Here is a 16010-nt window from a genome sequence, read left to right as displayed (position 1 = left end):
CTGTAAATACACACACTTGCTCATCTAATCATGTAGGGCCACTGCTTCCAGGACTCCCCCTATTACTCTCTGTGGGCTTTTAAAGAATTGAATTATTCCTTGAGAGGCCAATTTATCTGTTAATGGTTAATGGTCTTATGTGTTTCAAGAGCTATTGATTTCTGACCACATATTTATTGGCATCATTAGCATGCTTCAGCTTGTACATGGCCTGCCTTCCAAGATAGAGTGCTGTGGGTTATAAAATTATCTGTCATAACTTCTTCCAGCAAAATGTTAAATTTACTGAACTAATACTGACCCACAAACCAACAGCTATATATTTTCCACTGGAGAAAGGACGTGTCAGATCAGCCTCATTGAGGCCTGTGTCAGACAAGGAGGTGTGTGTAGCATTTATGAATGTTGTATGATATGCACAGCCTTGGCCGTGGGTTTGTGCTCCTCGGTGCAGTGTACTATATCGCCTCACAGAGTCACCCGAGCGTCTATTTGGGTCTTCGTGTATAAGTAAAGTGGCCCCTGCACTCAGCTGCATGTCAATTTTATGTGAGTGTTCTGGTTCAGTATATTTTGATCCTCAGATGTCCTTGTCCTTTTATTCCAAAATCACTCATTCTCTTCTATTAGACAAACTAATGTCTAGACCAGGGGTGGGCAAACCTTTCGAGTCGCAGGCCACAATGGGTTCTAAAATTTGACTGGGCCAGGAGCAGAACGTCTGCTCACACACACACGCAGGTGGAGCCAAACAACGCCAGCATCTTCTTACAAGGTTTTGGCCTCTGACAGGTAGCAAAGCATGACTACATCTCCCTTTTTAGCCAGTGCATCAAAGTCTGGAGTTAGTTTTGTTGTGGCTATTCTCAGGATAGATCTGAGGTGTTGGGCAGTTAACATGGATCTGTAACTGGCTTTGTTTTGTTGATGTTCATGACGCTGAACGTCTGCTCACACACACACACACACACACACACACACAGGAGGAGCCAAACAACGCCAGCATCTTCTGTGCCGTCCTCCGGAGGTTTGGAAATGTGGCTTCAAAATCAGAGAACCAACGGCAGAATTCTCTGTGCAGGTCGTCCAGTTATTTGCTGTATTTCTTGGCGTTTCGGGTGGCCTCTTTCTGCTTGGCTAGTGTGGGAAAATGAGCGAACGATTAGTCTGAAATTTGTCTGGAGAATAAAGTCAGCTTGGATTTGAAGGCTCTGACATTTGTGTACATGTCTTATGACTGGATTCACGACATGATTAAGCTGCAATACAGACTTGCACAGAGATTCCTGATGAATGATGCAGTGATCCACCATCTACTGGGGGAAACGCAGGTATTGTAGAGAAAAGGCAAAATGAATGAGGTTTAATGATAACATAACTTAACAATATAATTTGGACAAGTTCGGCGGGTCGGATTGTCCCAGGTCAGCAGCTGGATCCAGGGTTTGTTCTAGCCTACACATTACATTAAATGTTTAGTTATAATGATTTCTAGATATATTTACCATTAACCGTGCACACTGTCATTGGTGCACAATAGGTTGAAATGTACAAAGTTCAACTCTGGTTTCTAGGGATGGGATGATATGATGTGTACGATCTGATTCAATCATGATACAATTAAAAATGTACCGACAACAATATTTGTACTTATCCCTCTTTTCTAACACTGGTTTGGTTATGTAAAGAACAACCAGATATACTGACTTAGTTCTGTTAGGCTGCCTTATTTACACAAAATATGACATCACTGGTGCATGGAAACCACACGATACACATCACTAGACAAAACAATCCATATTGTGATGTTTTTGTATCATGATATATTGAATTTTGATACTAGTTTCTTAACTTTGTTTTTAATCCTACGAAAGTAACTTCCTGATAACACATTTTTGTGTAAGAAGTTGAGAAATACCATGCAGATAAATCATTACTTTCACAGATTTTGTCTATCTTAGGGCAAAAGAGCAGGTTCAGTCAGGCCTGCAGAGGCTCCAAAGGACACCTTATTGGGCTGCATATCGAGCTTGAGTTGAGACACAGCTATTGACAATTACCAACGCATTTCCAGCCAGAGGGAGAAGTGTGATCTGCCTGGCTGCTTTCTCTGGGAGCTAAATTAATCTAATAACAGTTTCCATCACTCAGGAACACAAGCATGTCTGTCCTCAGCTGGTGGCTCGCTCTTCAGTCAGCACTTCACACCACAACAGAACAGAGGCCAGCACAAATTCAGCAGATACCCTCCAGCCAACCATTAACACAGCCTCACTTCTAAGTCCATCACCAGTGAGCGGCACCTTACTCTTAGACATTTTTCTATCCAGGGGTGAAGGAAAAATGTCTTTCTAGAGTTCTTAGAAATGTCTTTCCCCTCCAGCTCTAATCAGGCCGAGCCCACGTTCACAGCTCCTCATCTGAGAAGGCAGGACTCTGCACCAGAGTAAAGCTGGTGGACTGTGACAACACTAAGTTCCAGGCCGTGTGGTAAGAGAATTAGAAGAGGAAATCCATTAGTTTGGCATTTTAGCCCCCACCTCCCACTCTCATCAGCTCAACAACAACATGGGTAGTGATAAGGATAGCTGAATATTATTCAGCCTGTTCAATCTATTCTAGAGGTAAGGGATGATGTTCTCCATCAAGGAAAAGTTGACCTATAGCAAAGAACATCCCCTGCTGATACTGTCAGCATGCACACACAGATGAACACACCACCCCATGCTTCACGTCTACTTAATTAAATGACAGCTTGCTCTCCTGAGGCTCCATCCTTCTCCACACAGCTTACATGATTCTCCTGACACCAGCTGCCTTTGTTTGACAATAGAACAAAAACTATGATGACATATCTCTCTGATGGTTCCATCAAAATGGCTCATTCCTGTCCATTATCTTACCTTGAAGGGTGGAACAACACTCAACTTTGCTTTTAAAACTTTACTGGAAACACAAGGTTAGACCACTTTGAGACAAAGCTAAAATAAGGTCTCACTGGGTGCAAAGACATAAGGAAATGTAAAACAAGTAATTCAGTCGACCAGAGGAGCTAGTCCAAGACGGTTCATAAAAGAAACGACCATTCCTCCTCCAATACTAAACTCCTTGCGAATCTTCCAGGATTAAAAAGGACTGATAAATGCTATATACTGCATTACTAACTGACCCACCCCCTCTTAGTGAAACATAGCACATTTAATCTCCTGCACCTCAGGCCAGCCATAATGAAAGTGATAAAAATGTAGCTGAGGTTGTTACTGGATGGGTCGTGGGATATTACACACATGGGGATAATGTTGCAAGTGCTGCTGTGAAGGTGTAAGACACACACTCATGCAGCAAACAGCATTTGTGTGTGGGAAGAGACTCATGGCCATGTCTGCTGGGTCATGACATTCACTCTCAGTGTGCACGTTGTCTTTGTCTCTAAACATCTGTCTAATGTCAGTTAAACACCCTCTTTTTAATGGAGAAATCCCAATCACCTGAATGTTTGTGTGTGTTTGTGTGGACGACCAAAGACACTCACTGGCACACAGTGCCCACTGCGCTGGTCTACCTGCCAAAAAAGAAGCTCTACTCACACGCTAAACCTGACCTCTGTACTAATGAAGGACTGTGAACAGCCTCTGATGCACTCACAAATAGACATCCACATAAACAGGAACAACAACACCTTACACAGACAGACACACAGTCTGAGACAACTCACTGTAACACATTCTGTAAATACACACACTTGCTCATCTAATCATGTAGGGCCACTGCTTCCAGGACTCCCCCTATTACTCTCTGTGGGCTTTTAAAGAATTGAATTATTCCTTGAGAGGCCAATTTATCTGTTAATGGTTAATGGTCTTATGTGTTTCAAGAGCTATTGATTTCTGACCACATATTTATTGGCATCATTAGCATGCTTCAGCTTGTACATGGCCTGCCTTCCAAGATAGAGCGCTGTGGGTTATAAAAAATTATCTGTCATAACTTCTTCCAGCAAAATGTTAAATTTACTGAACTAATACTGACCCACAAACCAACAGCTATATATTTTCCACTGGAGAAAGGACGTGTCAGATCAGCCTCATTGAGGCCTGTGTCAGACAAGGAGGTGTGTGTAGCATTTATGAATGTTGTATGATATGCACAGCCTTGGCCGTGGGTTTGTGCTCCTCGGTGCAGTGTACTATATCGCCTCACAGAGTCACCCGAGCGTCTATTTGGGTCTTCGTGTATAAGTAAAGTGGCCCCTGCACTCAGCTGCATGTCAATTTTATGTGAGTGTTCTGGTTCAGTATATTTTGATCCTCAGATGTCCTTGTCCTTTTATTCCAAAATCACTCATTCTCTTCTATTAGACAAACTAATGTCTAGACCAGGGGTGGGCAAACCTTTCGAGTCGCAGGCCACAATGGGTTCTAAAATTTGACTGGGCCAGGAGCAGAACGTCTGCTCACACACACACGCAGGTGGAGCCAAACAACGCCAGCATCTTCTGTGCCGTCCTCCGGAGGTTTGGAAATGTGGCTTCAAAAATCAGAGAACCAACGGCAGAATTCTCTGTGCAGGTCGTCCAGTTATTTGCTGTATTTCTTGGCGTTTCGGGTGGCCTCTTTCTGCTTGGCTAGTGTGGGAAAATGAGCGAACGATTAGTCTGAAATTTGTCTGGAGAATAAAGTCAGCTTGGATTTGAAGGCTCTGACATTTGTGTACATGTCTTATGACTGGATTCACGACATGATTAGTAGTTTCCCCATGCCTGGTCTAGACAGTAAGTCCAATACCTTAAGTAATAGCTTAATTTTACTAATACTGCCATTTTTAAACATGTAATTTGTCTTAATTATATATAATTAAACTAATAGTGGCTCCAACCAGTTGACCAACAGCACACACACGTTCCCTACAGATGTGGCTCCACTTATTTTGCCAGATTAGACCTTTTCTCAGTACACTGTGGGCATTTATGGACCATATTTGAGTGACATCTTCCTGAGCATCCTGCTGGTTGATGACTTCAACTTATTTTATTGTAGCTGAATGCATTTATTGTAAGTGACTTTAGGCAAAAACTCCAGATTAATGTACCATTTTCTAGTGCTTGGTAGGGTGGAATAACTTGTATCTTAACATTTTTATAACACATCAGACAGAGGTCAAATTTGCCTGCAGGACCTCTAGCTGTTCACAGCCAGCAATATCAGACGTGACACAACATGAGAAAGGTCATATAATGCACTCATTATGCTCAATGATATAACTTCAGTGGTAAATGTAACAATTTATTGTCAAATAAATTTTAGGTCACATCATCAAGCAAAAGACACTCTGGGCTCTACATTATAGCTTGTGAACAACAGGAATATTTAAACAGTGCATTCATACTGTGCTTGTCACACACAAACATTTATGAATGATGCTGTTCATCCTTCCTTTAACCTGCAAGGCACTGCCACAGCAAGTGCTTTCAAACAAGGATAAATAGACCAATAAGAGAAAAACAATACAGACAACAGTTGTAGTCTATCTCCATGACAAACATCATCAATAAATCAATACACACTAGCCCAGACAGGACAGGAATCACACAGAGGAAGGCATGGGGGGAGGACAAAGTAAAGGGAAAAAACATATCAGTACTAAGGGGGGACGCCAAGAGACGGATGAGTCTAGATAAATCTGTTGTGATAGGTCAGTGAGAAGTGAGAGTCTCTCCCGGTCGAGCTGCTCCTGGTATCTGGCTATAAATAAGCCTGAATAGCCAGGCCTGTCGGCCCTGCCCTCAGCACTGCTAATAGAGTACCTGCCCCTACGCTGCTACGCTAGGCTAGCTGGCACTCCGTCTGTGGGGAATTCCTCTGCCATGCTCACTTGTGCAGACACCAGAGAAAAGAAAGCACGAGAGGGGTGCTGTGTGTGTGTCCTGGCTCCCAGCTGACAGACGTGCCAAGGCAGCATTTCCAAAGCAGAGTCCTGCTGGAAGCTCAGAGGGACCTGTGGCCAGACTGGCTGAAGGGCAGCTGTGGAGGCAACATGGAGGCCATCTGTGTAGCTCGACCACTAGCATGCGCACACACACACAGAGAATCATTTCAACCAGCTGGGTAGAAACATTAGAAACCACTTCCATAAAATATTAACAGAGCACAAAGACATGAGAGCCCTTCTGCAGAGACAGTACAGACCCCTGCCTGTAAATACACCAAGGCTTTGAGTCAGAACTTGTCTCAGCATGTTTCAGTGTATGAAACAGTGCTAAAAGACCTGTTGCCTCACAGGAACACAGCTCTGCTAATGGAGTGACCCATGTGGTCAGCTTAGCTTTCACATTGACTGGTCACTGACAAGTATCTCCCAGAGAATTATGGACGTGCCTCCTCTGGCGCCTTTCCTTGCAAAGGCTTGCCGTGGAGGTCGACGGTGTCCTTGGCAACCATGCTCCCCCATCCTCAGCTCAGCTGGTGGCACCAGTGAAATCGAACAACCTTTTTCACCCTGATTTTCATAAAGTCATTCTCATCTCAACATGAAAACCAATGCAACGTGGAATGCTTTGCCAGTCAGGGTAACTTTCACTCAGCTATCAGGATGCTTATAAGTGACTGTCATCCGTTTTCAGTGCAGTAATAAGAGATCAGATGAGTCATAAAAATGACATAGTTTCACTTCCACCTTTGTATCAACAGAATACACTGTGTGGTCTCAACTCACACTGAGCAACACACACACACACACACACAAACACACAAGGGACCCAGTTCCTCTACTGTTTAATGATTAGCTCTTTGCCTCTCATCTGTGTCTGAATTTAACAGATTCTATCAGGAGCACAGCCTGAGGGGGATGACCTTCAACCTACCAGGCCACTGTATCTGCCATTTGCTCCATCACAATAACAACCTTTAAAGAACTTAACTTTCCTGGATGTTCCCTAGGGTATTAAAGCAAGCAGAGGAAGAAATGATTCATGCCGTGCGCAGCCTATTATCAGACAGACAGTCAATAAAGCTGAATGCTGCTTAGATGTGAAAGCTGGAGCAACCTCGTTCTCTGCTTCCCGTCTCAATATATTCATGAACACAATGAAACAATAGGATTTTTCAGAGTGGCTAATTAACAAAGCAACTAGATGAACAGAGTACAAAGAGAGTTGATGTGATACAACATGTGCAGCTGTCTGAGGGGACGGCATTAAAATATACAATCCTAAATAACAGCAGTACATAGGAGCAGTTTGGGGCATCGAGAGCTCCAGCTTGGCCTCTATCCAACAGTTTGGCTCAACAAGCACACTACCTGTGCTCTGCCCCTCCTCATCACCACCTGCTGATGTCATTGCCAAAGCTGATAGGAAATGGAGACAGAAGGAGCCCTTCCAGCAGGGGTGTGATCCAGCAGAGAAGAGCATCTGAAAAACATGTGGACCCTGCTGCTCCCTAGCACAAGCCTGCTAGTGTCTGTCTCCGTTTTGTTATTCAAGCATATTTATTCTCTTTTGCATCAGTGGATTACAGACTGACGGAGCAGGGGGAGACGGCTGGGGTCGAGAGAAATTTAAGAAGCCTACTCAGCCAGGAACTGAGGTACATACGCATCAGCTGTTCTTACTTTGAAAGCTTGAAGCTGCTGTGCAACGCTTGTGCTGTAACTCTAGGCCTGGTACATCTTAAATTACAGATGCAGTTCAGTTACAAAAACACAGCAGCACCGCTGGAGACCAGGAGAAAGGGTCAGTCTGGGAAACACACGTGCACAATACAGTGTTGGCTACAATTTCATCAAAACCAGACTAAACCTGTTAGCTGTGTCTGTCTTGGTACTAGAAAAGCAATGGCAAAAATGAGACAAGGATGTAGAGGTATTTCCGATTACAAGAAGTCACAGTAAATGTCCATGTTTGCCGCAGGTTCTGTTTTGTCCTGTGAGCCTGGCAAACCAATAGACACAGTAATGTTGAGGTGATGGTGATCCCAAGGCAGACTGACTGCACAGCAGCTAAATTACTGTCTCAATCTCTCCAGTGGTGTTAGCCCCGACATTCATCCCTGCAAGAAATCCTCCTCTGCACAACAGCATTTCTCACTTTCATATACTCTGTAATCCCTGTAATACACCGTGTGTAAATTGTAATCCAGGCTGAAAGGCACCTTAATAGTGTCCTTTCTTGATGTTGACATATTCAACTTACTAGAGTGTTAATACAGTATAAAGTACAGCACTGATGCGTTACACTGCCTTTGCTGGCAGTGAATACTCTGAGTACCTCTGGAAGCAGGAATCCTTCCAGTTTAATGGAATATGAGAAAAATCACACAGCTTTAAAACAAAGCGTTGTAATAAGGCACATAAACCCATTTTAAATTGTTCACAAATTTCAGTACAAGTTACTAATCTGGGCCTAGAGAGACCATGAAAACATTACCTGCATAATTCCAGTTCACTGACACAACGTACAGCTTAATAAACAACTTTTGACACTCCCATTAGTTAAGCAGCAGGTTTCCACTGTAATAATCAACCAGGAGCAGAGCACTTCTTACAATATGGCAATAAACATCTAACTAGCTTCTACTCCAAACAAAGACCAGTTTACCAATTCGTTTGAGGAAAGCAGCTATCTGTTAACAGTTTGGTGTTTCCAGTCTGAACGACAGTCACTGGCAACGGTGTTGTGAGTAAAAACAAATGCCTGGTTGTTGCTTGTTGTGTAAGCTCCATTCAAGCCTGTATTATCATGACACTGATGATGGCACTGTGGGAGGCAGAACACCTGAGTTTAACACTACCACCGCCATGAAGCTATAATAATATACAATCATTTCAACTATTAGAGAGCAGAAATAAAGCAATAACATAGAAACAGTGTGTCTGGGGTACTTAATACTTATGAGCTTCTCACTGTATTTTGTCATGTTTAAGTTAATTTTCTTTAATATTGCCATTGTTTCTGGTAGTTTGACTGCAAACCTGTAAAACGCAGTGCCCTTTCTAAATCTATCCCAAGATGAAAGTGGTTATTTTTTGGTAAGGGGAAACACCTGATGCCCACCCTCCTGCACTTCTCATCAGTGTGACCTTGTCCCGTCCACCAGGGACACTGTCATTCATAATGTGGTATCCGAGTGGTGCAACACTTGCAGCGACACCGCTGTGACTAATCTGATTGATAATGTGGGATCTGCCAAGTCTAGACCGGGACAGTGTTTGGAGAGAGTAAGATCCACAGTGACACCACGACAGACGACCAGTCACAAATTCAGCACACAGCTTTGAGCGTTTTTAGCTAAAGGTTTCCTGCCCAAACTCAAGCTGACATGAAATCACAACAAAAATCATATTAATGTTCCTTTAATTGATCTACAGGTACAGCTTGGGTATTGCTGTACTCAGCAATTAGTTTATGGCATTAACCTGTTCCTTTTCAGAATATCCAGGTACAGTGTACAAGGATAACACCCATACCTACCAGGGCTCAGGTGTTTCATGCGTATTGCATGAATGGATTACATTCATTAAGCTAAGCTATCCGGTTAGCATTTCTTTAGTTGTTTAAGATCGGTTATTTTTCAGGTAAGGCGTCGAGACGGGGCTCATTTTAATGTAAATAGCTAGATCCCAAGTTACTGTTTATCAGGCACACAATGTAATGGAAAACAAACTAATACAAATATGTAGTACACCGACAAAAAAAGAAGATACGACTGTGAAAATAGCGGTGATGTCGCATCAGTGTAGCGGAGCAGAGACGAACTCACTTCAGCCGAGCTGCTGTTTTCTTAACTGAAGCGCTTCACTTGCGCTCACTGAGCTGACGGCTCTCTCGGTGTTGTAACATCTTCTAACGAATAACGTTACATTAATAATTCGCTGTTGATCCGACGGCTGCCGACAAACGACACAGACAGCAACATGAACAGGTTGGGAAATCTAGCGAGCTGAGGTAATCTGTGACATCGGGCACATCTGTAAGTGAGAAATGAGAAAATGCTACCGCGAAAATATGGATATAACCTTACCTTGTCGGTAAATAAGATGGGTTCTAGTTAATTCCTCGCCGGGTGTTGTTACTACTGAAAACAGCAAACGTATATTTAGCTAAGTGGACAGACACACTGCCCCTACCTCAACTAGTACTCGGATGTGACTTTGGGCGGAACTACACGCTGCGGCGCAGACACCACGGATGAGCCAATGGGAAGAGGCGATACATGCCACAGATAGGACATCCAGACAGGAGGGCTCACTCTTCTCCAAAACAATAAAGACGACACCCTGCTCCCAGAACACTGGGCCGACTTCCCTAAGGTATCAAGTGTACACAGCCCGAAAGTATTGTTACCGCATTCACAGCCAAATACTACGTGTTTATGATGGTTACAGTTCCCAAGCCAGAGCTGTTTCGGTCTTGGGGTAAAATAAAAGGCGGATAACGCATGTCTGGGAGTAGTCGCCCACTCTTGATGAGAATGAGGGGAGATAATTACATGAATCTTTTAAAATCAATGTAAAAAGTATTTCTGTCTTTTTAACTTAGGCCATTTTTATATTAATCTAGTCCATCCCCTCAAGGTCAAGGCGTGATGCATTGACTCTGTATACGCCTTCCAAAGACAACATACTGTATCATGTACTAAGGGCATAGGTTTGATCACAACATTGGCATTTGTAGTAGACCTCCTCTTTTCAATGTTGCACTTTGTAGACGGTCCCTGCGCACTCCTCGTCTCACAGCAGGCTGCACATTGAGATCAATGTTATATGTCTGGTGCAGAGGACAGCTTGTGTTCATAAAAATGGGCTTGTAGCTTGTTATCTACATTACTATGAAACAAAAGAGGCTTCGTTTGTAAATTAACAATGTTTCGCTATTGATCCGGAAACTTTGAATCTGTGAATATCTTTCCCACTTTACCGAAGTCAGCCTCTATAACACACCATTGTCAGCACACTGACCGACAGCTGTCGCCTCTGTGTCTGGAAGCAAATATGACATTTACCCGTAGCATGAGCTTTAGATCGCCCCCTCCATTCAGTCAGGCACATCGGGATATGTCTTCACTCTAAAGGTAATGCACACGGGTTTGCTCAAATATAGGAAGGGACACTCCTGTCCTCCCTTAATATTGGAAGGAATATTGATAGGGACATGTCCCTACGCCCTTGCCATCTTCCCTGCTCTTTAACCACGTGGCTCAAATTTTGGAGATTAATCGGTCAGAATTCCCATCGGTGTTCCATTTTAAGTCTGTTTATATAACTACATAACTCGGCTATGCAATAATAACATATTTAAATCAAAGCATGCAGGCAGTCGGGTTTTCGAGGCGTTTTCCCCCCAGAGACGACCCCCCATGCTGCTGTCCAGTGCAACTAGGATTGGGGTCCTAAACTCCACTACGCAACTGGAGGCTGAATGCTTTGCTCAGCGGCACTGGGCTACTACTGCCTCCAATTATGTATGGTCACAAATCGGGTGGGAGGAAAACGTGTAAAATCGAAGTGAATCGTGCAACCTTTGACTTCACTGAGTGACAACTGGATGCGGGATGAGAAGGATCAGCAGCAGCTCCGGGACGAAAGCGGATTTAGTGAAAGCCCTTGAGCCTATTAAGGCTGAGCGGAGGGGGAAACTGGGTTTTTAACCCTGTGACTCTGTGGACATTAAGACAGTCCGTTCCCCTGCAAGGACACATAGGCTACCATCGCTGGAATACTCGCTGTTTAAAATGTCCGGAGCTTTTAGACACATACGGCAGATCTAGTCATTTCTCATGCTGTGATTGGGCTCATCACTAGAATATTCCTCTCAGTTTCCATATCATATTAGAGGTTGTGTGAATATTTGTGAGGATGGGGTCAGCATGGCAGAAATACTTTAAAAAACTGGTCTAAACGTAGTTTCACTGAGTTTTTCCAAAATATGTTGCATATAGCCTAGTCTCAATTGGCTTTAATGGCATTTCAGTTAATATGTTTACTACATGTTGAAATAGCTGAACAAGACTTTTAAATGTAAAATCGTTTTTCCACATCTTTTCCAATGCCACTAAAATCAGGTCTATAAATAAACTTGGGTCTTATCTGTTTGATTTCATTTTCTGCTGGCACCAGCAGCTGAACAAATTTATTTCAAATGCAATGTAGCATAACTACCATTATCATCCATTAGGGAAGTTAAAGTCTGCTGCTGGGCTGAATAAGGTGTAACCACGTGGACTTAGGGTCTCTTTTCTCTGGCTAAGGCTCTTTCACTGCTTCTGCTGTTTTTAAAAATAAATGTGCATTCATCACACATTAAACTTTCACATCTGTGGTAGTATGGGCATCCACTGATGACATTTCCCCCCTTCACCACCAACACCAGCTCAGAGGGCACAACTCATGTCTCTTATAAGATCATTCCTACGACCCAGGAACTTCCAAGTCTTATATTGGCTCTGAGGAAAAGTGTCTCATGATGCAAGGAAAAGAGGCAAGTGAGGGAAACAACGGTGCTTATAGGAGACTTGAAATATACCCAGTGTGAACACACTCCAGAGTTGACTTAGCTGATTCTGATCAGCAGGGTTAGTCATCTCACAGTTCAGGCTTAACTTCGGAGCTCCTTAGACCAGTCTTCTTGAAACAGGCCCGCAAATTAACATGTCCATAGTTATTTATAACAATGACAGTTTATTTATGTACCAGCAAATCTGTTTGCATTGTTCTGACATCTTCCCTGCTTCTAAGCCAGACACTTACAGTAGCATACAATATCTGTATTTGGAGAATGGTTTCAATAACATATTTACAAACAAAAATACTGTAAATAAACAGAACAAACAAAAGGACAGGTCTTCTAGTATTTGTCATTGACAAAGCACAAGATGCTATGTTAAGAAGAGATGCCCACGTTACAGTTTTCGGTGAGACACAGGTCAAGTGCTACAGCAACAACAAAGTAAAGAGGAAATTTAAGCAAGGTTTGTGGTAACTGACAGACACACAAAGAATTAACAGATAAAACTGATGCACGAATGACTTTTGGGAGAAAAGCAGTACAACTAAAGACAAAATGGAAGTCATACTTGTTACCTTCTCCAGACAATATGAACTTCACAGTGTCATAAAACAAACCCTTAGGTCAAAAACAGAATTACTTGTCGAGACTGCATGTACAGCGCAGTCACTTACTGGATGTCCTTCCCAAACTTAGATCAAGAGTTTTGACGCACTACGGCATGACCGGTGATCAAAACTCAACGCTGGGGCATTTGTTAAGGAACAGTGACCATCTGAAAACATGTTTAAAACAAACAATTGCAAAGAGGTCATGTAGGTACAAGACCTCTATTGTAGTTCTGAATATAAAGCTTCTGCGTGTAAAGCACTGTGTACTGAGAAAGACAGGGCAACCTTAAGCAGTAGCTCAGACAAAAGGCATTCAGAGGGTTTGGAATTGCATGGGAACCACTGAAGTGTGATCTGGTCCTAAGGATTTTCTCCTGCAGTTGAGGTTACGTTTTGTATTTTAATCCTGATTCATGCTGCCAACGTTCCATTCCTGTTCATATATGACACTGGCTGGCTGCAGCACCACACAGAACCCTTTAAAAAGGAGAAACAGCTGCATAAATCAGGTCAGAGAGAATGTGAACAATCTGAGCCTTGCACTTCCATTGTTATCATCTTTACAGCCAGAGACAGTGAGCTCCCTTTGCTGCACTGTTCCCTGTGTGCTGTGTGGAGCCTGAGGCCAGTGCTGTTCTCTGGCGCCCTCATATGGAGCTGTGGAGGGCAATCTGCTGCACCTTGCCCAGCTGTGTCAGCAGACGTTTCATGCGGTGCTTGAGCTGAGGCAGGCGTGCCAAAGGTTCAGGAGGTTCCAGCTCTCCGGTGTAGTCCAACCAGCTCTCCAGCACTGAGGAGGAACCAGAGGTGAACACATGACACACTTCTTTTAGACAGGGGTTCTGCAGGTTTCATTTAAGACTTCAAGACCTTCTTAGACCACTCTGAACGCAGATCAAGACATATTTTCAGGGTGCAACTTCCCTACCACTTATAGTGAGTGACAGCGGTGCACAGGCTGTGCAGTGGTCGGACTGACTTTACCAATAACACCTGTAACCTGAGTGATGGGGACATGCAGAATATTTATTTGTCATGACTTATGAGCTGCTTTTGTATGTTTTTTGTGTGACTGTGTAATTATTGTACCAATTTGGAGTCAGATAAGCCATTCTCAGGGACCTCCTCTGCTCAACTCATCAACACCAATGACAAATAAATTATAAAACATGCTGTAATTCCTACATTTTTAGCAAGCAGTGAATCGTGGTTCAGGATTCGCTGTGGCGACCTCTAAGGGGAACAACCGAAAGTAATAGTAGTAGTGAATTGTGGTTAAGACAGGTAATTACAGAATTATAGATGCTTATGCTGATTTATTCTGGGATCTTGGATCTCAAACTGTTTTAAACTTTACTTAGTGGAGCAGTTATGGTCTGGAGCATTTTTAGATTTACATTGTGTTTTAGATTTTGTTAAGTCACCTGCCTACTGACTTTCAAGTTCTGCACATAGTAGAAATGAAGACGGTTTTTGTATGAGCATCATCAAAAGTAAATGTGTTTACATTTTGTGAGTGTGTTCAAGTTGAGCATTGGAGGACCTGTCCTTGACCATACCTGTATATTATTCAGGAATGACAAATGTCAGTAAAGCCGTTTACACTTGTGGAGCTGACATGTGCTTCTTTAGTAGCACTGTCACATTCTCAGCCATACCTAGTAGTTAATGCTCTGTGCCTTTACCTGATCAGTATGTCAGAACTGTGCTTGTTGGATAAAAATATAATATTGCTAACATCAAACACCTGACTGCTAACATTAGCTATCTGCATGGACTGATGGGTCACTGCTATATAAGCAGGCATAATATTCACTGTTATTAAAATCAAAGTTACAGCTCTTACCGTCCAGCTCCCTCTCAATGAAGTCCATCCTGTGTGACACCTCGTCCTGGACTACATCTATGTGATCCAGCAGGTTGATCTGCCACTGTAAATGCTGTCTGTTGTCTGCTGCCTCTCCAGCATCTCTCCCAATCTCTTCCCTCAGCTCAGTCTGGGACCACGATCCACCCAACAAAGCCTGGAGACAATGAAGTGAATTCATCAGACCAGATTTTCACTGGAATTCATTCTAAGGCAGAGTTCTCCTAAATAAACCAAACCATGAATCATGATCGCTGGTTAATCACTGAATCACTTGAGTGACTCAGATATGTTGCCTTGGCAACTTACCCACGTTTTAAAGTGTTCTGTTGTATCCTCTATAAACAATACTATGAACATAAACTCTGGAAGTCACTGATGAGTCACAAGGAGCACTGGTATGTAAGAAAGTGTGTGTGTGTGTGTGTGTGTGTGTGTGTGTGTGTTGCTAACAGCAGGAGGAAGAGACTGGAAACTTAGTAACTACAGTTAGGGTGTTTTCAGATTTGGTCCCTTTCAGCCCTCAAAGCAAAATCCAAGTGATTAGTCAGCATTTTTGGGGTATATGTGAACACTCCTAACACTCAGCCCCTCTGAAGCGAATGAAACCCTAACCACCTACCTATGTGGTTCGCACCCAAGGTTGTATGTCGCCTAATCTGTGGATTGTGAACACAAAGTGCTCTAAGTTTGCCACTGTGTTTTGTATGTAGGGCTGAAAACATGAGCAATCTATCGAATATCATATACAGATGGAAATATGTGGCTTTCCACTGCCCAGCTTGTAATTCTGTTATTTAAGTATGCTAGCAGTCTGAAGCCAGTGCACGGAGTTGACAAAATTATACAATCATGGGTTAATGACTTTTCATAAATGCAATCTGCAATGGTCAGAGCATCACCTGAAATGTCATTCAGAAGTTCACAGTTTCAGTTCAGAGTGCTCACAGCAGGGGCACATTTTAGTGATTTGGGGGTTGGGAGCAAAGTACCCCACAGTAAAAATATTGTCAAAGAAAAAGCAGTGCAAGCA

At 43.0% G+C, this 16010-nt stretch overlaps 2 protein-coding genes across 2 annotated transcripts in view; both read right to left on the bottom strand.

Annotated features, from left to right (window-relative positions):
• The window catches only part of ndrg3a (ndrg family member 3a), a 42344-nt gene extending 32165 nt beyond the window's left edge, over positions 1 to 10179 (bottom strand). The window contains exon 1 of the mRNA XM_020592715.1: positions 10017 to 10179. The gene's annotated coding sequence lies outside the window, so the exon portion shown is untranslated. The remainder of the gene's footprint in view (positions 1 to 10016) is intronic.
• A 1896-nt stretch (positions 10180 to 12075) lies between these two features.
• phf20a (PHD finger protein 20, a) overlaps positions 12076 to 16010 on the bottom strand; it is a 16092-nt gene continuing 12157 nt past the window's right edge. Inside the window, exons 16-17 of the mRNA XM_020592918.1 lie at positions 14957 to 15134; positions 12076 to 13900 (exon numbers count right to left, since the gene is read on the bottom strand). Of these exons, the coding sequence (XP_020448574.1) occupies positions 13758 to 13900; positions 14957 to 15134 (321 nt within the window). The 3' untranslated portion in view covers positions 12076 to 13757. The remainder of the gene's footprint in view (positions 13901 to 14956; positions 15135 to 16010) is intronic.

Source organism: Monopterus albus, unplaced genomic scaffold (genome assembly GCF_001952655.1).
Source record: "Monopterus albus unplaced genomic scaffold, M_albus_1.0 scaffold18.1, whole genome shotgun sequence".
Classification (NCBI taxonomy): Eukaryota; Metazoa; Chordata; class Actinopteri; order Synbranchiformes; family Synbranchidae; genus Monopterus; species Monopterus albus.
This window is presented reverse-complemented; position numbering and strand designations above follow the sequence as displayed.